The sequence below is a fragment of the Rhinolophus sinicus genome, linkage group LG07, assembly GCF_036562045.2.
Source record: "Rhinolophus sinicus isolate RSC01 linkage group LG07, ASM3656204v1, whole genome shotgun sequence".
NCBI lineage: Eukaryota > Metazoa > Chordata > Mammalia > Chiroptera > Rhinolophidae > Rhinolophus > Rhinolophus sinicus.
In genome coordinates this window covers 26,310,787-26,337,049 of record NC_133757.1, presented here as the reverse complement: position 1 = coordinate 26,337,049, position 26,263 = coordinate 26,310,787, and the positions used below count along the sequence as shown (strand labels likewise).

The window sequence follows — 26,263 nt, the reverse complement described above, 5'->3', positions numbered from 1 at the left end:
CCTTTTTTTTTTAGTATTAAATCTTAAATCTGGAGCTTTTTATAGGTATGTAAGAATACTATTGTTTTTTGACTAGTGGTTTTACAATGTTAATTGTACTCTTGCCAACTTTATTTGATCAGCAATATGGAGTGATAAGGGATTATTTGGCACTTTAAATTTCTTTCAACTTGGTGTATACTGGAAATACCATTCTTTTTTCTCTTTATCTGTAAAGTGAGGATGTTGGTCTGAAAGCCCTTTAGACCTCTTTTCAACCCTGTCTATTAAAAATGCAAGTTTCTTATTAAATGTGAGACAAATACACTAATTATATCTGAACATTGAGAAATACAGTAACAACCCTTTATTGAATAATAAGGCCTTAAAAACCTTAGGTCTCAATTTTGCATTGTAGCATTTTCTAAAGGAAAAAGAACTGGTTGTCATTTTTAATTCCTTTTATTTAAAACAACTCCATTTTGTTAAATTTTTATTATGAACCATATGAATGTGGTGATACTTTTGCAAAGATGGGCTTGAGCAGTTACTTTTATTCTAATTTCAAAGTACATTATTCATAATATCTATTTCTGTTGTATGCAGGCTTGTTCTACTATGAACAAGTTAGAACACAAAGAGTTCTGGGGCTCATTGGATGTAATCAGTCTCAGTCAGAACCAACCTTTCAAGAATACAAATGCCCGGGTCCTGCACCAGAAATCCTGAATGAATCCGTTAATAAGAGTGAGGCTTGCGCATGCTACAAATTTTCAAAATGTAACACAGGAGGGTTTTTTTGGCTTGGAGTTTTTAAATTTTATTTTTTTATTTTTCTTGCATTTTAAAGTTCATTTGTTCAAATCTTTTTTTTTTTTTTTTTTTTTTTTTTTTTATTGTGGCAAAAGACATAACATAAAATTTACCATCGTAACCATTTTTAAGTGTCCAGTTCTGTAGTGTTAAGGACATTCACACTGACCATAGGAGGTTTTGATTAACCCACTGATTAAACACTGTTGGTCCCATTGTAATCTTTCATTTTTAAAATGAAAAACGTGGAAATGGGGGAGTTTAAGAGACTTGGCCCTCCTTATATAATGAGCTGTCCTAATCCTCATGATTCCAAACCATTGTACTTAACCTCTATACCACTTTGTTATTCTTGACTCAACCTAGAATTAGAATGAATGAGGGGTTTTATCTAATAATTTTCTTTTCAGTTGAAACTTTCTGACTTAATTAAATCCCAGCTGTTAATTTAGTTTTACTCATCATTGCTTTTTAGGAAAAGAAATTATATTATGAAATTATCAGTAAAAAAATTACATTTGAAGTGTGTAAACCTTCATTGTGAAATAGAAGTCGTCGTTGACTCAGTGCTGGAGAATGTGAGTCCTAAAGAGTAGGGGAGGCGCAGAGAGAGAATAGCCCAAGTTTAAGAGGCAGAACTTGATGGGCCTGGTTTAAAGCTTGAACAAGTTATTGACCCTTTTTGATCCCAAGTTTTCTTACCTATAAAAGGGGGCTTATACTACCTACCGCAGAGATTTGCTCTGAGGCATAAATGAGATTTTGTATGTAGAACACTTAGCACTGCCAGGCTCTTTGCGAGTGCTCAGTAAACGAAAGCTAGGAGTGAAAGCACCTGATTGGAGTTACTTTAGTGTGAGGAATAGGGACGGAGGGAGAAAATCAGATTGGGAGCTGTGGAGGAAGCTTTTTATATTGATTAGAACTTTGAAAGCCAGGCAGATGAGTTTATATTAGCCTGGGACATCGGGCAGCCAATCTTGTTTTACTCGTCAGTCGGACATTAAGATGTTAGAACTACAGTTGAAATCTGGAATGCAGCTTTTTTGCATGTCTTGGTCCTGTTTCAGGGGAATTATTAAACTATTATTCTTTGTAAAGTAAATGGAATAAAAGTTGTTTTGAAAGTAGATGTTTAAGATTAAAAATTACGGTTACGTAGAGTTTCTCTATTTCCATTGTATACAGGGATTTTTGTATATTCAAGATTGAGATTTTACAAGATTTGAATCTGTAGTTTTCTCTTTATGTGGTGGTAGAGTATGAATAACAATGTTAAAAACTGAATGTGGGAGTGTGGAGATTTGTGCATGTATAGTGGTTAATCATCAAAACTTTAGTTTTCCAGTGAAAGAAGTTGGGGGAATCTTCTGCCTATTTAATGTGGTTTTAGTTACACTCTTAACAAATGGGAACTCTGCACATTTCAAACAGATAATTCATATCCTAGTTAGCACAGTTTAGAGGTGTTCATTCCAATGTCTATTAAATTGTCTTGAGACACTTTGCCAGGAAAGCCTCGCAGTGTAACTTTCGCTACCGTGTTTCCCCGAAAATAAGACCTAGCTGGACAGTCAGCTCTAATGCATCTTTTGGAGCAAAAATTAAGACTGGGTCTTATATTAATTTTTAATTTTCGCTCCAAAAGACACATTAGAGCTGACTGTCTGGCTAGGTCTTATTTTTAGGGAAACACAGTAGAGATGGGTTAAGAAAACCAGAATAGCAGATTTGTCCAGACAAGAGTCCAGACAAGATTCCCATTACAATGGGAATACGCTTCTTTTGTAATAACAATGAACTAAACAAAACCCCCCACCACGACCTTGCAGGGCAGTGTGTATGTGGAGGGGTGATCTACAGGAGGCATGGGGAGCTGACACAAACAAACAAAAAGACATTTCATAGTTCACATGACAGATCCCAGCCATACAAATGTGTTTTCTCTCATGAAATAAGGTGATATGTTTTTGACAAGTATTCCTAGTTTCTTTTTGGGTGAAAAGAAGAGAGACTGGCATATTACATATCTAAATAAGCAGATACCTGACAGTGTCCTGAGTTTTTCATGATTTTTATGAGATCTTCTCTATCCTAACTTTTCTCATGTTCTTGAGGTTCTTCATCTCTATTATTGATACCATACAAATCTGTCGTACGATCCTTAAACACGGCAGATTCTACTTTTGTCGTCATATAGTAATCACTTAAAATTAACACAATCATGGCACACCAAAGAAATATGTAACTAATTATTTAAAGGACCTAGACTACTTTGTAAAGTGTAAAACATTAAAAAAGAATTCCTAAGATAGCTTAGACAAGATTTAATGTCGTTTCTCACTTGTTCACCTCATGAATGTTGGGGGAGCTATATATATTTAAAAATTTAAAGTAGAGAGAAGCAAAGTACTCCTGTATTTACCATTCTCTCTAGGGTGCTCTTGGGATTAATACCGTGTTTCCCACGAAAATAAGACCTAACTGGAAAATAAGCCCTAGCATGATTTTTCAGGATGACGTTCCCTGAACAAAAGCCCTGATGCGTCTTTTGGAGCAAAAATTAATATAAGACCCGGTCTCATTTTCGGGGAAACACGGTAGACCTTTAAAACCATCCCCACCCACCTCTCTGGAAATACTGTTGGGAACGTACTGGAGTGGGGTGAACTCAGAAACATCTGTATATTCAAGTTTTTACTCAGGAATATTGGAAGACAAAATGTAACCAAATGCATACACACTGCACACACACATATACATGCAACTTCGGTCTTTATTCTACCTCAATCTTATCCCTACTTCCATGACTTCTCTTGCTTTCAGTACACTATCCAGTTCAACCACACTGATTCGACTTCCCTTGGAGAATACTGTGTATAAGCTCCCTGCCACCAGTTTCCCATCATTTTAGAGTTTGCGTCACATTATCCAGAACTGCCACCTTCTTAAAGCATAAAATCTGATCTTACCACCTTTTTTTGCATAAAACTTCTGTCAGCTTCCCACTGCTCACACTCCATGCTCCTTAGCACCTTCTCCCTGGGCGCCATGTTACATATTCTTACTCTATTCTCATGGTTTGTTTCTATCTTTTATTAAATAACACGCTGCATGGTAACACTTGACTTGGCTATCTTCTCCACTGGACTGTGAAGCTTCTCTATGTCCAGGATGTTGTCTTTTGTAACTTGGTAGCTTCACTGCCTAAAACTTCATTTCAAGCATAAGTAATGAATAAACTAACCCAATAAATTACTACATAGTGAAAATAATTTTCTTAAGATGTTTTTCAAGGGAATTGAAAAGGGAAGAGGAAATGACACAGAAGCAGGAAAAAAAAACCTTTCAATTAAAAAGAATTCAAATCAACACAGCAGCGAGAGGAAGAAGGAAATTTTGAATGCCACACAGTAAAGAGTGTGGGCTCCTAACTGAAAGCACAGGAGGTTGCTAGGGTGCTCTCCAAGGTACCACAAAAACTGGGATGAAAGATACTGCTTACATATCGGCTTTCAAAGCCATTTGTTTTTGACTGCAACCCAGAACCAGAAATACTTTACTAAGTAACCCAGCATACATCTGAAATCACTGTATCATTTCCTAAAGTCTATTTCGACGTTTTTCTTAGTTACCATGCTCATTCGATTAATTTACGTTTGTGCTCTCACCAAATAAGTATTTAGTTAATATCACTTGAGGATATTTCTACCCCCGCTTTCAGGAACTACCGTTTTTTAAATTTTTGCCATCCAGTCCAAAATCCCATGTCTTTTACAGCCTCTGAACCCTCCCTCCTTTTGTTTAACACCAAATGTCGTGTATTTGGTCTTGCACACATAGTCTTACGTGGAATGATAGAAATAAAAATTAATTTGGTGGAAACAAAACTTCAGAAGTATATAGTTTGACAGAAATGTCTGTTTTGTGATCCCATTACATTCCTAGAGAGCATGTGGAAGTGTTGCTTTATGACCCTTTGCTCTAACTTTCCACTCACCAAGTAACTGTCTGATAACTGATAATATTTCGGCTTCCTCTATACACTTGCCTGCAGGGTACAAATATGGGAAAGAGTGAACATGAGACTCTCCTTGATAATTATATTTAATTGTAATTTAATAAATTTGACAATCTAGTTAAATTGAAGAGAAATAGGAGCTATAATACTCAAGCCTTAAACTGCTTCTATCATATTTAGATCCACTCTGAATAATAATAGCCTTTTATCAGGGATATGGAAGGTACACGGATGTGAACTAGCCAAGGGTAGATGCATTTCCCAGCGTAGAGAGAGCAAGGACTTGTCAGCAGACTCATACAGGCCCTTGAATATAACATTTTTGGTATTTCAAGGACCAGAAGGAGGAAATTAGGGAACATAATTTCAGAATATTGTCTGACAAACAATAGCAACAACTCTTATTACCTTGAAGAGGGGTGCTGACAATGCATTTTTGTGTTTTCTTGTATTTAAAGAGAATCAAGACATGAATTTACAGCTCTTAACTATTTGGTCTACTCTGTCTAAAGTGTTCTCTGACTTTCCCGTTTGGTTTTCCTGGGGCTACCTTTTTCTGCCAGTAATTAGCTCCTGTTCAGACATTCACTGTCTCTCTTGATCTCGACTAACAAGTCGAGAATATGTTTTGGTTATCAGTGATGTTGAATTTGCCACCAAGCAGTTTTACTGGTAGAGAGCATATATTGGAGAGACTACCTGAATAGCAATTCCAAATTCTAGACTCTTAAAATTGTCATTTCAGCTCTCTGCCACATCTTTATTTGATCTGTCTTTTACTCTAAGATAACATAAGCATTGACCAGTCACCATTTATAGTAACCACAGGAATGCTTTCCTTCGGGAATTTAAGTAGTACAGTATTGACAAAGTACGTGAGTTCTGTGTGTAACCTCTGCTCTAGAAAACCAATGTTGAGTAAATCATGAAAGATAGGGTTGTGAAATAACACATCATTCTTAAACTATGCCTTTCCAAGTTTTTATGAATATTATCTTATCCTTTTACCACACCCTTAAGAATTAGGCATTGAACTGAGGCTAGAAAGACAAAGCGGTCAAGGTTGTGCAGGCCATTTCTCACCAAGGAGAGAAACGCAAAACTTGTCCAGGTAGCTGGAAGTCAAGTTTCCCTCTCCTACAGCCCTTCCTCCCATTGACCAGTCCTTAATGCTCTTTGATCTTAATGCTCTATAGTGGTGACAGTGAAGTATTTCTGATTGATAAATTGATTCACTCAGCTGTTACAGAGCGTCCTATTGTTAAGCAGAATAAGCATGAAATCAAATAGGCAGTTCCAAAATATGTGATGAATTCGTTTTTATAAAGCTCTTTTTAAAATTAAATACTCAAATGATAGGAAATTAAAATTCATCTAAAACTTAGGTCCAATTGAGAAAATTTCTAGAGAAAATCAAACAAGGTTAAGAAGCTGGATAATTTAGACGCACAGTCAAAAGTGATTTTATTACTGTAGTTATAAAGTTAGCTATTATAGCAGGGCCATTTAATGACACCTGGACAAAGGTTAGTATTAATGTAAAGGATCTCAGATCCAACTGAAACTACTGGTGAGCTCATGCCTCTGTGACCAGTTACCTACCAGACAGCAAAGATTCAGAATCCTAAAAACACTTCAACTCTGTGTGTACAGAACAGAACTCACCAGATATGTACATGCCCCCACAGTCATCATCCACCAGCTTCAGCGCCTGTGTTCCTAGCTCGGTAAATAATCCTGCCCAGGAAGCATCCTTGATGCTCTCTTTTTCCCTTCCCTCTTTCTTGCTAAGAGAAAACAGAAAAATATGAAATGTAGTCCCTACCTACAGTCAAAAGCTTATATTTGCTGGGAAAGCTAAGACAAGTCAGTAAAAGATAAACATGACAGAATAAATATACAAGACCCTTATAATTGCTAATGAATTTTACAAGCGTTATGGCTTAGGATTTCAGAAAAACATACAGTCACTCCCGGTGGAGATAATTTTGAGGTGGCTGTAACCGATAAGGAGCACCCTGTTTCTTGCTCTGATGACCTGTAGTTCACAGCACATTGTCCCTGGTCCTTTTTACCAGGAAAAACTCACACACAAGCGACCCTTCGTTGATGTCTGTTTTTCTCAAGCAAGGTTGACCTTGGCAGTTTTAATCTTTTAATCTCCCGAGTTTCCCCAAACCACTGTTATCAATGCCTCTTAAGGCTGGTATAGCCTGTCTGCACCCTGGCTGCTGACTTTCAGTATCTAAATGCTGTACTGTGTTGTTCCAGCTTAGAGTTCAGTGGATACTAGCAATGTTTCTTTAATGTGCCATAGTTATGAAAGCACCACCACCACCACCCCTACCATGATGCCGTGAAGTAGATACATATCCTATTTCCCCGAAAATAAGACTTAGCCGGACAATCAGTCTAATGCATCTTTTAGAACAAAAATTAACAGACAATTGGTCTTATATAAGGCCTGGTCTTATATTATAGTCAAATAAGACCGGGTATTATATTAATTTTTGTTCCAAAAGACACATTAAAGCGGATTGTCCGGCTAGGTCTTATTTTCGGGGAAATACGGTACCTACTGTGGTTGTCTGCTCTGTCCTTGTGGACTAGCTGAGCCATATTGCCAGTCATTGCTTCGGAGTTGGTTGCATGGACCTTTGGAAAACTTTACATTAGTTACGAATAACTAAAATACTGAAGCACTATTAAATTACTGAAATGTGGGACAGCAGCAAATCCAAGTCTTACAACTATAAAGGAAGTTAGATATCACCTGTGGATTAGTTATTATTCAGTTTTTCATTCTATGTGAGCATCACATTAGAAGAAAGTGCTTCCTCAGTTTCCTTCAGAGCACTTTGTCCTCTTACTGGGCACACACCTTGATTCTATTAATCTCCAGGCACTTGTTAATTCTAAACATTAAAGCCTACTTCCAGAGCACAGCCTCAGGCAGGAAGCAGTGTCTCAAAAGTTTTCACAGACTTCAGTGATGGTTATGCTTCTTGAGTTGGGGAGAACCATTTAGCTCTTCAGTTTTTTCTTACAATCAGATTCCAGGATATTTCTTAATCTCTCTCATAGACCATTATCAAGCAATCTTTTTGCTTTTGTTTGTGTATTGCTAAAATGCATTTAGAATATAATCTTTGATGCTTCGAATAGGCAGTAATGTCCCACTTATTTGTTGGCACATATCTCAGAAACATCAGAAATATATCCAAGAACCAAAAACTGAGGAATAAAGGCCTCTGAGAAATTGAAGTTTTTTTAGAAAATTCATGTACTCATCAAACTATTCCCAAGCCTTCATTCAGAGCCTGTTTATTTTTACTTAAAGTGAACGGAAGTTCTCTGCTAAAGGTAAAAGGGGAACTCCTAAACACAGCTTATATTTGGAAGCCAATAAGAAGGAAGATTTTCATAAAATGCAGACTGCCGCTGGCTTTTTTGTATTTAGGCAGACAAATCTACTTAATTGAATAGCCCCGAAAACTATCATTCTGTTTCAGTTTAGTATAATAAAAATAATGCCTAACTTCAATAATAGTGCACATGGTAATGACCCTGAGTCAGTAAGATAGAATAAATGAGTTCAGAGAAGGATATAGTTTTTAAAAGACTTCCATCAAAACTATTTTAAAATTTTAAAATGTTTGGTACTTGGAGGGAAACTTTAGTTATCTAGAACACTTGTTTTTTTAGCTTGTAAGAAAATATTAATGTACATTCCTGATCTCTGAGTTATTTTTATTGAATCATATTTCATGTGATTGGCTGACAGTGATGGTAACTGATATTTGTATAAACGTGGTCGGTTTTCCTTTGCATCAATTCTGTGTGGTAAAGGGGCAGGTGCTCTACTAAGACCCAAAATGGATAAGTGTTTTGGTCAAAGTCACAACTAGTAAGTGACAGACTACTTACTCTCCACTGCTTCCCAGTACAGGCCAGGGAACACGAACAGGCGTACCTCGTGTTACTGCGCTCTGCTTTGTTGTGCTTCACAGATGTGGCATTCTTTTTACGAATTGAAGGCAAGACCCTCCACCAACAAAAAGACTAGGATTTGCTCTGCTGTGACCCTCTCTTTATTGTGGTGGTCTGAGTCCGCAGTATCTCCGAGGTATGCCTGTAATATGCCGATGGATAGAGCCACCAGTTCCTCCTGGGGGGGGTCCTTCAGCAGGGCCTCCTGAGTGCTCATTGTACACACCTCGCTGAGTCCTAGAATTGGAAATGACTTAACAGTCCCTTACCTAAGGGTGTCACTGGGGTCTCCCCTCTTCTGAAGGAGGACAGTAACATTTCCTGTTCTCACACAGCAGGAGTAACTTTTTCCTGTTGCCCTTCCATATGTTGCCTTTTTAAACCTTTTTCCTGAAGGACAGTATACAGACAGAAAAATATACGTATCATAAGTGTACTGTTCAATGAGCTTTTTTCTAGTTGCTTTGGTTTTTCCTTTTTATTATGTTTTTGCCCCATTGCCAGCATACTTGAAAGTTCACCATCCCCTACACCTGTTACGATATTTCTGTAATAATCCTTTTTCTTGGATTATTCACAGTGCAGTGATCAGTTTCAAGTTTGAGATAGGCATTTTCTAAGACAAGTCTGTCTAATCCGTAGCCCAATGTAGACCCTTTCAGATATTCCTGGCATCACTGATTAAAACTACTCTCTTGCTGGCGGGGGAAATAAAAACGGTTTATTTGTAAAGCAGTTTAACAACAGACTTCACTAATAATTTCTTGGTTTTATTTTATTTTGTATTTAGACATGTTTCAGCAGCTTCATTCACCAGTTGGTCTTAAAAATCTCCCTGAGTCAGGAACAGAGAAACTAAAATTGAGCACCTGCTGTTTTGTGCTTTATGCACATTATCTAATATCTTAACAACAGTCCTTTGAAATATTGATATTTAGTTCCAACTTACAGGTGATGAAACCAAGGTTCAGAGAGGTTAAGTAATTTGCCTTAGATCCTGTAGATAGTAAATGTCAGAGCAAGAAGTAGAATGTAGGTTTTTCATATTCCACAACCTGTGCTCTTTCCACTGAAACACACTGCTTCAGAAACCAGAGGAGTGTGGAGAGGTAGGAGGCTGGCGTAGGCTGTCTAGGGTGAGCCTTCCTGTAAGGCACTTCATGGCTAGGAGATAAAGTCACACATTGACGAAAAGAAGAATTAGCTGGAAGATATTATCAAACAATATCTGTTCAACACACATGTACTAAACTGCCCTCAATGCTCTGCCTTGTTACATACAGAGTCAGATAATAGTCTCCTGAGGAATTACAATCCAGAGAGAGAAAGATTAAGAAGTCCAGAAAATTGAAACACTCCAACTGTGTGGGCTTAGTAAAACCCAGACATCCAGAAACGCACAACAGCTCTTACAACATTTGACTATCTAAGCAGGAATTCCCTTTATCCTGTTGTGAATCTAGTATCATCCTTTCCCATCACCCCTACTGTCCAGGTGAAACCCTAAGAGTTGTCCTGGATAACTTATGGAAATGGTTGGAGAGGGTTCTTCAATGTGGAATGACTTCCTGTGGGTTGTTGTAGAATGTTTATTGAAGGTCTAAGAGAATGTAACAAGTGGGGCGTGACTGAAGACATAACGCTACCTACCACCTTACACTAACAGAGCCTTACAGTTTGCAATGCCATTTCATAACTGTTTCCTTACCTAGAGGCTAGGAATCAGAAATTGCTTGTCGTTCCATTTTTCAATATGTCTGAAATGTGAAATGATTGATCTCTATTCCTCCGTGCCCCAGGAAAGAGGTAGAATTCCTTTAGCCCTGTTTGCAGGATTATACAGTCCAGCCAATTAGTCATGCTGAGAACCCATGTTAAAACTATACTTTCTCTAAGTATTTATAAACCCAAGATTTGTCATATAGTGTCTGAATTTTTGTCAGTGTTGTGGACTTACAAACCAATAATTATTTAACAGGAATACCTAGGCCTAAAACAAAGTACATGTTGACCAACTTGAGTTAATAATGTGGCCAAAATTTTAGTTGTTGAAAAAAATTTCTTTTCAGTATTTCTTCTCTATAAGATAAAAATTATTTGTAAATGATCACTTTAAAAGTGTGAAGGATGTTGTCACTGAAAGTTAAGACTATAACAGCCTTACATTTTAATCAGGTAAATATTCATTGACTTAAAAGTCTACGGGCATTTCGCAGCAGTCTTGGCCACAGAGTCCGCTCTCTTTACAGTACGAGTAACATCTGGTGAATTTCATAATATAAAATTGGTTCTTTGGAAAATGACCATACTAATTCCTTCTTTCTCTTTGTCTGTCTAGTGAGAACGCAGCAGAGGCAATAGCAGTAGATTCTAACAATCAGTCGAAGTCCCCCCTGGAGAAGTTTATGGTCAAACTGTGCACTCATCATCAGAAGCAGTTCATTCGTGTTCTGAACGATCTGTACACTGAGTCTCAGCCAGACACCGAGGACCTGCGACCTTCGGATTCTGGAGCAATGGATTCATCCTCTTGCAATGCTGGCTGTGCCCAGCTAGGCACCAAACATAAGGAAAACGATGCTATGTGTCTCGATACAAAGTCTCCTTCTTCTGTAGATTTGTTACTAGACTCATCGGGCTCTCACAGCCCTCTACGCTTTGCAGAAAAGGCCCTGAAGGAGCCTCCTCCGGAGACAAACTTTGTAGACGGAAGAGAGAATGCCTTGACTATTGTCCAGAAAGATTCCTCTGAACTTCCAACCACTAAACCTAATTCTGGGAGTTCAATGGACAGTTCCACTCTGGGATACCTCACTGCATCTAATTCTTCCTCGTTCAACTTCCACCACATTTCTAAGAGCTTGGAGGGGCAAACCACTGGACAGGAGCAAGACGCAAATGTGAAAATATGTGAGGATGGTAAAGACCACATGCAGAGTTCAGCTTTAGTAGAAAGTCTAATTGCAGTAAAAGTGGCAGCTGAGAATAGTGAGGAGAGCAACAACTGTATTGTTTCTCAAAGAAATTCATTCAAAGCCTTATCAGAAGAGGCTTGGGACTCAGGATTTGTGGGGAATTCACCTAGAACTGCTGACAAAGAGAATACATTACAGTGTAGCTCCAAAACACCTTTGTGCCAGGATTTAGAGGCAAGTGAACAAGATTCAAGGCCAAAGCAAGAGAACCATCTTCACTCACTAGGAAGAAATAAGGTGGGTTACCATTTACATCCCAGTGATAAGGGCCAGTTTGATCATTCCAAAGACGGTTGGTTAGCCCCCAGCCCCATGCCTGCTGTACACAAAGCACCTAATGGACATTCACGAACCAAGATGTTATCAACCTCCATTAAGACAGCTCGGAAAAGTAAAAGGGCATCAGGACTGAGGATAAATGACTATGATAACCAGTGTGATGTCGTTTATATCAGTCAGCCAATAACAGAATGCCACTTTGAGAATCAAAGATCAATATTATCTTCTCGGAAAACAGCCAGAAAGAGCACTCGAGGTTACTTTTTCAATGGTGATTGTTGTGAGCTGCCAACTGTTCGCACACTGGCCAGAAATTTATACTCCCAAGAAAAAGCAAGCTGCTCAACACTGGCGTCAGAGGCAGTGGTCACTCCCAAGCAGACCCTTACAATTTCAGCCCCAAAACCTACGGCAGATGCGGAGCTTCCCAGAGAAGACAACTCTGAAGAGCCTAGTAAAGAAGTAACTGCCCTCAAGGAAGGAGACAAAGATGCTTCATCTGAAAATGAATCTCAAGAGCCTGAGGTTTGCCCCACGATGAGTAAACTGAATCCAAGCAGCTCCCCTATGTCAGAGGAAACCACAGCTTCCAACCTGGTGTGGCCTCTCCCTGCTCACCTTCCTGAAGAGGATAAGCCAGAAGGCAGCTCTGTGGCCTCACCTCCTCCAGCAAGTGGGATATCTTCTCCTGAACGAGACCAACAGCCAGTTGAACTGCTGGATACAAAGGAGGTGAGTGAACCCCAAGACTGTCACCTGGTTCCCTCTGCTGAGAGCATTTCTGAGGAAGACCGTGAAGATGTTTCTAGGCCTCATTCTTCTCCTGAAACAGTCAGTAGAGTGGAAAGTCCTCTGTGCTCAGAAAATGAAAGTCCTGCAGTGAGCGTGGAGCCTCCCATGAGCCTGGGGAAGGCTGAGGACGATCAAAGCATCAGTACTGAGGCCGAGACGGAAGACACTCGGGAGCTAGACACAGACCCACTCTTGAAGGAAAGCAGCACTTTTACTAAGGAAAACCCCAGTGAAATTGAGGAAAGTGGGGCAGCAGGTGATACAAGAAAATCAGAAGGAGAAGGCAGTGATGCAAAACATCCTTCAGAAAAAGACATGTGCGAACAAAACATTGATTCACCTGAAGAGAACTCGGACAAGAAGAAAAAAGGTAAAAAATTCCCTGAGGCCTCTGATAGGTGCCTAAGAAGTCAACTTTCAGATTCTTCCTTTGCCGAGAGGTGCCTAAGAAGTCAAAGTTCAGATTCTTCGTCTGCTTGTCCTGAGATCAAGGTTTCTAAAACTCCTGTTGCAAAACGCCCTAAAAAGGAAGGGTACTCTGGTAGGACAACACCTGAAGGCTTTCTGACCGATGATGGTCTTCATACAAAAGCTCCAGAGGACACTGAAAACTCAAATGTCAATGAAAATCCATCTGAGACGGATGTGGAACAGGAGGGCAACGCAAGTGGGATCATCACCAAGCAGACGTTTAAAAACATGCTGGCAAAAGAGGTCAAAGGGGAAGAAGGAGATGTTTTTCCCAGCAGTGATCCTATAACCACAGTTGGCCAGCCCCTACCTGGAGAGAGACTGGAAATCTATGTCCAGTCTAAGTTAGGTGAGAAAGATGCGCATGACCCCTTAGAAAGTGTTCCGTGTACTTTCCCAGAACAATTGGAAGAGAAGCCAGGACCTGTTCCTGCACAAGCTGTGGAGGAGGCTGTCAGCGAGCTAGACAATGCAAACACCCAGCAGAAAGACGACGACAGTGACGGGCCCTCCAGTGCACTTAGGTTGTCACATAGTGAAAGTGGTGATGCTGCCAGACCCCCAAAGTGGGTACCAAGGCTCACGAGACTGACCTCTTCTACCTACAACCTAAGACGTGCTCATTCTCTGGACTCCTTGGCTACTACAAAAGTGACTTCAGAAAAGGAAGCGGCACAAGGAAACCCAACACCAAAGGACAGTGAAGCTTCCGAGAGTGGAGAGCCCTTCGACGAGGACGATGCGGACGCCGTGGTTGACGACCAGCCAAAGTTTGTGGAATGGTGTGCTGAGGAGGAGAACCAAGAGCTCATCGCCAACTTCAATGCCCACTACATGAAAGTTCAGAAGGGCTGGATCCAGTTGGAGAAGGAAGCGCAGCCCACACCAAGAGCCAGGAACAAGTCAGATAAACTGAAGGAGATTTGGAAAAGCAAGAAAAGGTCACGGAAGTGTAGGGGTTCATTGGAAGCTCAGAAGCTTTCTCCTGTTCAGATGCTGTTTATGACAAACTTTAAATTATCTAATGTTTGTAAATGGTTCTTAGAGACAACTGAAACCCGGTCTCTGGTCATCGTAAAGAAGCTCAATACTCGTCTTCCAGGAGACATCCCCCCTGTCAAGCATCCTCTTCAGAAGTACTCTCCTTCTAGCCTGTACCCCAGTTCACTACAGGCTGAACGCTTGAAAAAACACTTGAAGAAATTTCCTGGAGCTACTCCTGCTAGGAACAACTTGAAAATGCAGAAGCTCTGGGCTAAATTTCGAGAGAATCCTGACCAAGTGGACCCAGAGGATGGCAGCGACGTCAGCCTCGGCCCCAGTTCTGAAGAGAGCGTAGAGGAAGTCAAAGAAGGTAGAAATAGCCATCCTCCCACAAACTCACCTACTCCAGCCAGTACCCGGATCCTTAGAAAATATTCCAATATTCGAGGAAAGCTCAGAGCCCAGCAACGCTTGATCAAGAACGAGAAAATGGAAAGCGCACTTGGCCTGGCTGTAGAAAGTAAACAGGGTTGTAAGAGTGTATGCATCAACCCTCTGATGTCCCCCAAGCATGCCCTGCAAGTGGGTGCCGATGGGTTTCCCATTAAGCCCAAGAGTACTGATGGCGTGAAGGGAAGGAAGGGGAAGCCCACCTCTGACATCTTGCCCAGAGCAGAAGTTAAGAATAAACGCAAGAGAACCGAAGGTGGCAGCACTCAGGACAGGAAGGACAAGGGACCTGCGATAAAAGCCAGCAAAGAAAAGCATATTGATGGATCCACCAAAACCCCTGCTGCGAGGAAGCCAGCTGCCAGGGACAGAGTCAGCCAACTGCCCAGAAAGGCATGTTTGAAAGAGAATAAAGTGAAGATCCCTAAAAAGTCCTCTGGGAAGAGCTGCCCTCCCTCCAGGAAAGAAAAAGAGAACACAAACAAAAGACCTGCCCAGCCTGCAGCCTCGGAAACAGTGAGGAAACCTGCAAAGCAAAAAGGGGCAAGTGGATCCTCTTCCAGGCCACAGAAAGCCGCAAACAGGAAGCAGAGCAGTGGAAAGGCTCGGGCCAGACCCTTGACAAAAACCCCAGAGAACAGTGCAGCCCAGAGAAAGCGAAAGCTGAAGGCAAAGCTGGATTCTTCCCATAGCAAACGGAGGCGGCTGGATACAAAGTGATTGGAAGGGTTGTAGCCACGAAGAAAACTGTTCTGTAGAAGTAACCCTTTATTTTGCATTAACTAAACCTGCTTTTATAAGCTTATCAAGCCTTTCAAATCTGCAGTTCATGGAGAACACCACAATCTAAGATGTCAGAACATGTGTCTCAGATGGAGAAGGGAACTTGCCGAGTCTTTCTCTGAGGCTGAGTAAGGGAAGTTATATATTATATTCTGGTTGTTCCTTGGGTTTTAAACTTGGAACCAAGCAGTTTTAGTTTCTAAAAGTACAGTGCCTTATTTATCCTTTTTGTTTTTTAAATTTACAAAAGCTAAAAAGCTGATCTATGTGATAAAGGCTTGTATTTTATACTTGATGCACAAGCACTTGTACTGTAGCTGAGAAGACCACCGCCGTGCACATACCAGCAGCTTCCCAGCCGCGTCCTGCAGTCTGTCCATGAGCAGATGCTCCGCTTTGCAAACCCCAGCAGTAAACGTCCCTCTGTCTTGTTTGTTTGTTTAAATGATATTTGAAAGCTAAACCAAATCATTTTTATGGCATGTGGAAAATGCAGAGGGAGTTTATAATTATTGTAAAAGATTAATATTTCTGTTACCCCTTTTTCAAAAATCACAGTAATTGTTGGTCACTCCTCCTACCTTTGATCTTTTGTCATTTGGGGAAAAAAATGGATTCTAATTTATGTGCCCAAGGGACAAACGGTAGGTCACCAGATGTTAAGAATTGGTTTATGACCTCTGAAAATTATTTGCATTATTGATTCTTACCATCCTTTTCGGTTTTTGGCCTTGTAAGCTTGCTAGCACTCTAACAAGGTTTTCATCCTACTTTGGGGGAAAAAATCTAGGATTCTTTTTTTTTTTCTGTCTGTAACTGTGATTTGTCAATTAGGACGAGAGTGACTGTTCTAATTTTCTTTCTTATCCTGAATACGTCCATATTCAAGAAAGCCAAAATGTTATTTCCAGTAGTAGAAACGTTTAAGAGTGTGTGTGTGCATGTGCGTTTGGGGGCATTTGCCTATGGCTGTCAGCCACAAATGTCTCCCACCCCCAGTTCTACAGTGAAATTCTTTTTCCCGTCATTGTGCTCGGGGGGTCATGAGCTGGGTAATCAGCACAGACCAGGTGGTTTCAATGTGGCCCAGGGTCTCTGTGAGCATCCTGCAAACTACTTGGGCATCAGACTCAGAAAGGTCAAAGCAGCACAGTTATGTAAAGGTCACAGCAAGCTTGCAGTTGGAAGAAGCAGCTCTCGCGTCTCTTGGGGGTCCCCACGCCCTACACCGGAACTGATGTTCATGCGGATGTACGTGTTTAGAGTGAGTGTCCCTTCTGATTGCTTGTCACCATACTCCCAGTTCATGCTGGTAGCCTCACTCCTGCCTCTGCCATGTCAGGCTCTGTTCCATGGCTCAAAAGTGAGAGCTGCTGTATTTGTAACTAATGTTTGCCTTTCCCGAGTAAAGCCTGAGATGGGTGCATTGGCTTTACCTTGGTGCCTATAACATTGCTCCATTATAACACAGTGTGTACTTGACATTTTCGTTGGGCCACTCTTCAAAAAAGGCTTGGTTATTAAAGCCTCAATAGCCAGGGTTATTAACATGCCCTGTCACCAAAATAGGCTTGTATGGACAGCTGCCACTCTGTCCTTCCTATTAAAAATTTTTCCATTTAGATTGTTTCAGATCAGTTTAGATAAACCCAGGGGGACTTTTTTTCATGCATTAGTTCATTTAGATTATGATAAAATAGGCCTTCTACCCATTCTGTTAAAAGGTTTGCTGTTTATGTACAATGAAAGCTTCTGATGATTGGGTAGGACTGGAGAAAAGCGTTTGATTCACGGGAAATTCAGAATTGTGTTGAATTTCATAGATAGTGAAGCTTCCTATCTTCAGTGATGCTGATTTCCCCCCTAATGTCTCCTCTATCCTCCGAGTCTCTTGTTCTTCTTTGTAATATCTTTTGCCCATTCAAGAGCTACCTATGTCAATGAAACTGCTGAGTGTGTATGTTGGCAGCCCTTTCTCAGCATTAAGTTGCACAGAAGCATTAATATGTTTTAAGTAGGTTCATTTAATCTTTAAAAAGTGGTTTTTAGGTTTAAAAAAAATCTTTTCATATAGTTGTCACTGGATATTGTTTTTGTGGTGACTTAAACAGCTGAGGTTTGCTGATGTCAGGTGTGCTGATTCCTGTACATACGTTCAAGGTGCCCCCTTAGCTGCATATCGACTACCTTGGAAGGGTGCTTGCATTGGGAGAGGTGTGAGGCAGTACGTGGAGGGAACTTTTCCAGTTCCGGGTTTATAATTCATTCCATTACTTTTCTCAGTTCTTTTTCATTTGTAAAAGCTTATGTCAAGATGATAGCCTTCTCTCCCATTCTAGAAAGTATTTGAGAAAAGTTATCAATGTGTATGCATTTATTTTATATACCTAACAATGCAATGGATCATCTTTAAAATCAACTTACACTTTATAGGAGAGACTACATTTCAATAGACTGGGGATTCTACATAATTAGGAGATTAAAAGTTTAGAATTATTTTTGTATTTGTTTAATCTTATGTTTGCTGATTCAATTAATTTTGCTAATAGGAAAAAGAGAAAAACAACACTTGAGGCCCCACTCTGGAAGGCCTTTTTCCACTTATAGCTGATGCTGTCGCCCAGATACCTCTAAGCCCAGGCCTGGTATTGGCTCGAGTCTCCCCTAGTTTTCCCTCCCTTGCAAAGACCTCCCTTCTGTAGCCATATTCACAGTGTGGCTTGCCACCGGATGCAAAGACAGTCTGTCCCACGTTCTGGACTCTAAATCAGCAAGGAACTCTGCTTTGGGGCCCATGCTCAGTGAAGTGACTGTCCCAATGTTGGAGCAGAAGTTGATGACCAGAGAGCACTGGTATTACCTCTGAGCTTCTGGAGTTGCTGGCAGATGCCTGGGAAGCAGTCGCTGAAGCTCTACGAGAGCTCCCCAGAGCTGGGCCCTCTTCAAGAGACCCATTTTCTCTCCCACAAAGCTCCCTGGGTTTGGGAGGACAGCATGGAGCCTCCCCCCGGCACTTCCTCACACATGTAGCAGTCTTGCAGCACAGCAGGAACGCCAAAAACCTTTGTGCTGCTCTTGAGGCTTCCTATGTAGGAATGTTATTGGCGTCTGTGAATCTGCAATTGCTAGTCCCTTGGGTCCCTTAGGGGGGCCAGTTCCATTGTGTGTGTTGCATGAAGGACTTCTACACAAGCCTTATCTAACAATAACGTCAGGCTGTGGGTTTCGTGCCTCGTTCCCGTAGCAGTATGGACAGACGAGGGCAGTTAGTCATACCTTCCGGTCTGTGGTGCTCCTGATGGGATCCTTCCTGTATCACGTGCCCAGGTGAATTTCTCACTGCTTAGATAGGTCATCAGTGAAACTTTCAGGCAGTTACTTTGAATTAAAATTTGGTGTCTTTCCTGCCTTGGGATGGATTCTGTGTTGAGGGCAGAAGCTATCACTCTCAGTGATGGGCAACATTTCTGTATATCAGTGGACTTTAAGAGCCACGTAGGAAAGGACAACATGCTATGTGATACAAGCTGGAGAGACTGTTGTGTCCCCATCAACAAGTCTGGTGTCTTGTCATTGCATCTAGGACTGGGCTGGAATGTCCCGAAGTGCTGGGCCAGGCAGCCACCCCCAGTCCCCGTGGTTTTAGGTCAGCTCATGCAGGCTCTCTTTGGGCTTGGAAATGATCCATCAACCGTCTGCAGACTGTGGGCTGGTCGCTCTTTTATAAATAAAAGTTTGTTGGAACAAAGTTACGTCCATTGGTTTATGGATTATCTGGCTGCTTTTCAGCAGAGTTGAGTAGCTGCGACAGGGGACGGGTGGCCCACAAAGCCTAACGAGGTTCCTGTCTGGACCTTTATGACAAAGTTTGCTGGCCCTTGCTTGAGAAAATAATCTATTTTCAGGAACAGAAATCTTCCCTGGGGTATCTGTTTTTCTTCTGCCTCTTTTCCTCTCTGTCCTTTTCTGCTCCTTCCTCTTTATCTTACCTCAGTTTTGTTCTTTTATGTTTCTTTATTTCTTCTTGCTACAAAAGAGACATATTGCTACAGCACATCCAAGTACTATCTCCTGCAACTTGAGCTACCTTCGCTTCACATCTTCCTTCTCAGAATCACCCATCACAGTAGCCAGAATGAGCCCCTCTTTAGTGATAGAGTCAGAACCCGTGAGCTAATAGGAATGGAGAGTTCCAAAATTACGTGGCCTGAGCCTCTCGTTTTCATCACAGACCTGACTCCAGCTTCACTTCCTGTTTATTTCTAAACTAAGCCAAGATTTTCTTTCAAAATTAGTTGAGACTACTTTAGTTGGATGTTCAGTTTTCTGAACCTCACTTTTAGATACGGCAAAAGGCTTCACAGAGGGGAAACAAAGTCCCACCACAAACCGAAAGCATTGTTTATTATGTAATATTTTTGGCCAGCTCCTAGGAAAGTAAAACTCTCTTGGCTGTTCTTTTCTCAGTCCCATACTCCTCTTTCAAAATAATTTTATTAAAGGCAAGCCAACAAAAAATAGAGGCTTGAAGTGCTTTAGAAAAGAAGAATAGAAACTGAAGCCTATTGTAGTCTGAGTCTGGCTGAGAAATTAGGGTTTACATCTTTAGATCAAATCCAGTCAACTTCAAGGTGTTAAGTCTTCCTCCTCCCCCCAAAAATTAAGGATGAGTTTCTATGCTGTTTTTCAAAATTGAATTTTCAAAGTTGAATGTCATGTTGGTGAAAAGCTTTTTGTTAGTGGCCCCCAAACGTGACTTTCAATTGTTTTGAAACAGATAGACTGTTACCATTTTGCATTCTTAGCTGTACATTTTTGTCATCTTACGGCTTGCTGCCCACTACAATACTGAGACCCGCTGTATGTATATGGTATCCGCAAGGCCATCCTCACATCCCAGCGGTATGCTCTGCTTTGCGCTTGCTCCCAAACTGTCTTCAAGGGGAAAAGAAAAGAAAAATATTACTGTATTTAAAGCATGTAGAATTATGGGAAGCCTTTGAGGCAGCCTTCAATAGAATTCATCCCTGAAAACCCCAGAACAAACTATTCTATTCTACAGTGGCTGGATTGGAAGACTTGAAGGTCTCACCTCTTTAAAATAAACCGTACTCAGGCTGCAACAACCCAGAGCTCTGATGCTGCCCCTGGCTCAGGGCTTTGCCTTGCTGTGCGGGCGGGGGTCCAGGGCACTTGCTGGAGGACATCCCTGCTCGTGCTTTGGCCCTTGGAATTGAGCCAGTGCTGGGCAGTTCCTTCCATTACCTCCCTCTGGCTGAGCTTCCTCTTCTCAGAGCTGGTGGTTGATGCTCAGGAGCCATCTTTTGCTCCGTCCTTCAAAGGGGCCGTTGTGCAGTTATGGTCACCTGGTGAGCACAGTGACACAGGCTTTCTCCTACCTGGGACCATTCCATTTAATGCGAGGTCCTTGGTAGGCAAACCACCTGAAAGTATAGCCTGCCTCTCCCCCCAAAAAACCCCAGGTGCTCATGGTTTTCATAATATGCCAGAGGTTGAAGGAATGCATTTTACCATTTTTCCAAAGGGTTACGTTAAAAAGTAACAGAGATGTGTGGCCTACACAGCCTAAATATAAAATATTTACTACCTGGCCTTTACAGAAAACGTGTATTGACCCTTGTAATATGTCATTCAAGATCAAATTGTGTGGACAGTTGGGCACAAACATTTTTCACATCCAGCATTGCAACATTTCTTTCCTTTTCGATTTCAGGGTATCTTGTGCGTGCATCTCAGCACACGGCTGTTTCATGTTATCCCTGAGTAATGCTTGTGCATTAAAGAACAAGCAACCCCTCCTGTGTTGATCAAATATTCATTGAATCATGGTCATGAAATCTTATCTACTAAGTAGTTAAAAGTCAAAGTACAAAGTCCTTTACACTGAAAATACAGTCTTCTGCATGTTTATGAATCAGAGTGAACTTGACTCTTGGAGAAACATTCCTCTATGGCCTTGCTCAACACAAACAGAATTACTAATGAACTTAGAGCCTAGAATAGTGCCTCAGGGCCAGACACAACAAGTTAGCTTTACCCCCTGGAGTCCCTCTTTTCTTTCTCAGATGTAGTGTATTTGCAAATTTATCACTCCCCAAGCTTTGGTCAGTGGACCTAAATGGCTGGTCTTCGCCTATTGGAACCTCAAATCTAGACCACCATTCTCAGCTCTTAAAAATACCAGCATGTCCATGGCACCTTGTTGGAACACCAGCAGCTTTAGTTAGACTGAAGTTCAGAGCTCTCTGGATGGCCAGTGAAGCCGCACTCGGCCAGGCTTAACTCACCTCATTTTGAGGAGTCACCTCCCCACATTTGCCTCTTCACTCTTCTGCTTATGTCGCCAGCCCCTTCCAGGAGGCATCTTTTCTGGGAAGTCTCCCACCTCCTAAGTGCTTCACTAAACACATGTATGTCATATTACAAACATTTTCCTTCTAATATTTAGACATTGGGTCCAAAAGCTATTCAATTTATCAACTTTTCCACCCCCCATTGTTTTCTGTAATCTACACCTCTCATAGCTGAAGCTATAGTATTTGGGAGCTAATTTGTGGAAAAAAATGCTATACTTAACATCTGCATAATTTTGTATATACCACAGGTAAGGATTAGTTTTAGAGCCACTGTAGCTTAAGGTTATTAGTTTCACCAGTGGTTTCTGCATTCTTAATAGTTCCAGGAGACTGTTAGAGCCTACGGTTTCAAATACATATATATAATACATATTTATACACACCACTGGGGAATTTATTTCACTGTAAATAGTGGTATTTTTCTGTTTAAATGCTTCTATAGAAAGTATTTATTTTAACAAATTAACTGTCAAAAGGGCTTTCCAAAAAAGTGTTCTATCACCCATCCTTCCCAGCTACCATGCTCAGCCATTGAACCCCCAAACAGCAGAGTGAAGGCAGAAGGGTGGGGCCTTGAAACCCTCACTGTTCTGGGGCAGATGGAACGTGGATCGGGAACCTAGGTGCATCCCCCCACTGTCACCCCAGCCCAGAACAGAATGGGTCTCCCACCACCGGTACGGCTGTGCCAGCCGTGGCGTCAGGGCTGGCCTCAAGCAGCCCACTGTTCGCATACCAGTTGGTACATTCACCTGTGCGCTTCAGCAGCCTGTGCAGGGAAGTGAGCCTTAGTTGTAACCCCAAGGAAATCCAAACCCATACTTGTGAGATACGGAGAAACCACTGGTTGCCTCAAGAAAGCATTAAGTTGTATTTTATAGTCTTTCTCATGTTTGTAAAAGACACCTATTCCCGCTCGCGTTAAGCATGGGAGAAACATGAAAGCACGATTCCTTCCACACCTTGACAGTTCTCATGAGCATCTCACTCCCCTCCTCCTCCTCTTCCTCCTCGTCCTCCTCCCCATCTCAGCAACATCTGTGCAGATGTGGGCCAGCCCTACCTGTAACCAATGGTTACAGGACAAGACCATCTGTTCTAAGATGTCTGCAGCTTCTCAGGAGTTCTGGTCTGCAATTCAGAGCACCCCTATGCTTTCCAATCGTGTTCCTCTTCTCTGTGCCTCATTCCTGGGCACCCCTGCCTGAGTCGTGCGTCTCATTCTGCCGGGTTGGCTAGCCTGAGGATTGCAGAGAGCTTGGGACCCGACACAAGGGGTTTTTGTCATCCATTTGCATCATACCCGCATATTTACTTACGGCTTCCCTTTGTCTTTTCTAAAGAAATGAGTACACTTGAACAGTAATGCTGGAGAATGTTTTTTTTCTAAGATACTATTTGTAAGCAAATCTGATTTTAAGATGAAATGTGAATGGGTAATCAGGTGCCAGGGAATTTAGCACTGAACTAGACAGTCAAACTTTTTTAACCTTTGCAGAAAGAAAGAAATTTTGCTCACATTAAGTGTTCACAAGAAGTAATGTTGTAAATAGTTTTTTAAAAATATTTATTATATGTGCTGTATACAGATTCATGTTTGAGTGATGTTGGTTTGCATTGTAGTATTGTAGAAGATTATATTTTGAGCAGTGGACTTCCTTTCATAACACACATGGAGAAAGAACAAAAACCAGCAGGTTGAGAGCTGTTTGGGGCATTTGATCTGTAATATTACATCAAATCCAAGCTTTAATTGCCCCCTCGTCTCATCTGGTTATGTTATATATATATTATATATATATAGTATATATGCGTGTGTATGATAAATTGGTCAGTGGTCAGTCCCCAGATCTGCAGAGCAGATTTCCAGGTGTTCTTTCTGATGTGTTGCCCATAAGCAATAAGATCCTAGGTAATAACATTTATTCCGGGCTCCACGTGGGTCCTTGTCTCAGAGGATAGGGTGGGGGTAGAACAGCTCTTGCTAAGACCTCTTGCCTTTGCCAGAGAGGTTGCTGTACTTGAATTTTTGCTTCTGTTTGTCTGCACGCTCCTTCCAGTCATACAGCTCTAGCAATGGACGTGAACTCTGCCAGCACCAGACACATCAAGAATTGGGCCTAGAGATTGAAAAAAATCACCAATTTTCCATGAATTTGTAAGGCTTCCAGAATCTACTTGAGGCAAAGCTCATTTGACTAGAGAGTAAATGGAAGAACGTTTTACGTTAGAAATGTAAATGACCAATTTGAAGTCCTTTGACTATATCTGACCTACCTTTGAAAGCTAGCCCCTTTCCTGGAATCCTCCTCTGCACCTGGGCGTGACATCTCTGAAGCCCTCTTCGTGTCTGGGGCGGAAACGTTTAGGTCCGTGCAAGGACTGCAGTCACTCCAGGTCGCCCAGCGTGTCCAGTTCAGCAGGTTTCTAAGCTGTTGAGCAGCCTCTCCTTGTCCCCGTCCTAAACTTTACGAAAAATACCCCACACCCAAATAACCATGAATAGAATAATGTAGTTTTTTAGGCTTTTGGAATATGTCTTCTCTTTTGTATTTATGATGGTGTTTGGAGATTTTTCACTAGTGTTTTTTTAGATTGAAGTGGGTGCATTAGGGTAAAACTTTCCATTGCTGAGCCTGAAAGCAAGCAAGAGGAAAGAAACTGACCTATGTTGTATCATTGGGAAGGTGACTACTTCTTGTGGGAGGGCGGGGAGGGGGCATTGTAAATTATGTGGGGGTAAAATAGAATTCTGGCCTGAGGCGCCCCAAGTCTTATTACCTTGTAATAATAATCCCTTTATTTGCCTCACTTGATAGAAGCCTGCTGTTTACCCTCAGGGAACAAGTAGTTTTCAAAATCGAGCTCCTCCAAGGTCATTGGCCAGTGCCTGTGTGCAGGCATTGTTGTCTTTGTGAACTCATGGCATTATTTTCCCAGATGCATTATGATATTAAGAAATTCATCCCCCACCTGTATGAAAAGCACAGCCCAGGGTCCTCCTTTAGGCCAGAGTTAATGCCTTTGGGGCACCCAGGGGTCCTAGGAGGCCCATGCAATTTAACTGAAGCTCAGGTGCCATGTTGGGTTTTTATTTTTAGGCCACGACCCTTCAGAATGAGTTTAGGGCAAGGGCTGCTGATCTGGCTGTGGATCCAGGGAGCTCTAAGATGAATCTCTACCGTTCCTTTACAGGCCCTTCTGGTTCCTCCCAGTGTGTCATAGCCAAGGTCAATCTCGTAGTTGTTCAGGTGTGCTCCTTTTTGCCGTCTTGTGAGTCTTAGCCCGTGATCCAGGTGCCCAAGGAGAGAGTCTCTGGAGGGCCCAGCCCCTTCCTGGCACGAAGTGTGTGCCCCTGACCTGTGCGAAGGTGGTCTTTCCAAAAGCAGCGAAATGAGAAATTCTGCAAATGGTTATCAGATGAACAGCATGTATTTCTTGGGCCTGGATTTCCGCTATGTTAGTGAGTGTAGGAAAATACTGTGTCGTTAATGGATGAAAATGTAATGTATGCTGTGAATTTGTTGGTTTGAAACATTGAAAATTTTTCATTAGACAATGTTTACATACCTCACCTGAAGAACCTTTGAGAGTGTATATATGAAATTTAAAAAATATATTAAGTTGCTTTAAAACAATATGTACAGCTATAAAAGTTGGAGTTATTTTAACTTTGAATATGTACCAAGTCTCTTACCTATTGAAATCTTGTGGACTTTTTTGTGCTTCTGTGTTTTCCTTTCCTATTAGGCCATGTAGGAAACTGTGTTCTTGTTATTGGTAAAGGGGCCTCGCTGAAATCCAAGCTTGAAGGATTTCCTTTGTTGTTTCAGATTTTCTTGTTTGGTTTTGAGGGATGGGGGGATGGAGCTAGAGGATGTGTGGGAGGGATTTCTCTAACATTGACATCTATTCCATGAGCTTTTTCTAGGCGCTTATTTTATTGCAGCGTATTAAACTTCTTTGATATTAACGTGTGTTTGTGTAGTCACTGGAGAGGGGACCGAATGCATCAAAGTCCAGCATTCAATTCGTAGCCTATAGCAAAGTTGATAGGTTGCCAGAAGGAACCAAAAAGTAATCCTTACTCGTACTCCTGCCTCATCCCCGGTAGCAGGACTTAAAGAACACGGTTTGCTGGATTAATGGCCATTTTGTGAGTTACACCTCAAAGTCAGGGAAGAGACAACACAGTGGGTGAATCCTTGGGAATTCTCACGGCAGAGTTGGAAAAGTGGCAGCGCGTCATCCTGAGGGTCAGGGGGCAATTGAATTCTTCACGCTCCTGACTTCAGGTGAGCCCCTGTTCAAGGAAGGAGGTGGTGTGCACAGCCACCAGGGAGGGCCAC

The 26,263-nt window shown here is 41.5% G+C and overlaps 1 protein-coding gene across 18 annotated transcripts in view; it reads left to right on the top strand.

The window, feature by feature from the left end:
- Positions 1–25,887, top strand: part of LCOR (ligand dependent nuclear receptor corepressor) — a 126,773-nt gene extending 100,886 nt beyond the window's left edge. For all 18 annotated transcript variants that reach the window (XM_074339277.1, XM_074339272.1, XM_074339282.1 and 15 more), the window contains one exon: positions 11,142–25,887. In XM_074339277.1, the coding sequence (XP_074195378.1) occupies positions 11,142–15,474 (4,333 nt within the window). In that variant the 3' untranslated portion in view covers positions 15,475–25,887. The remainder of the gene's footprint in view (positions 1–11,141) is intronic.
- The last annotated feature ends 376 nt before the right edge of the window (positions 25,888–26,263 follow it).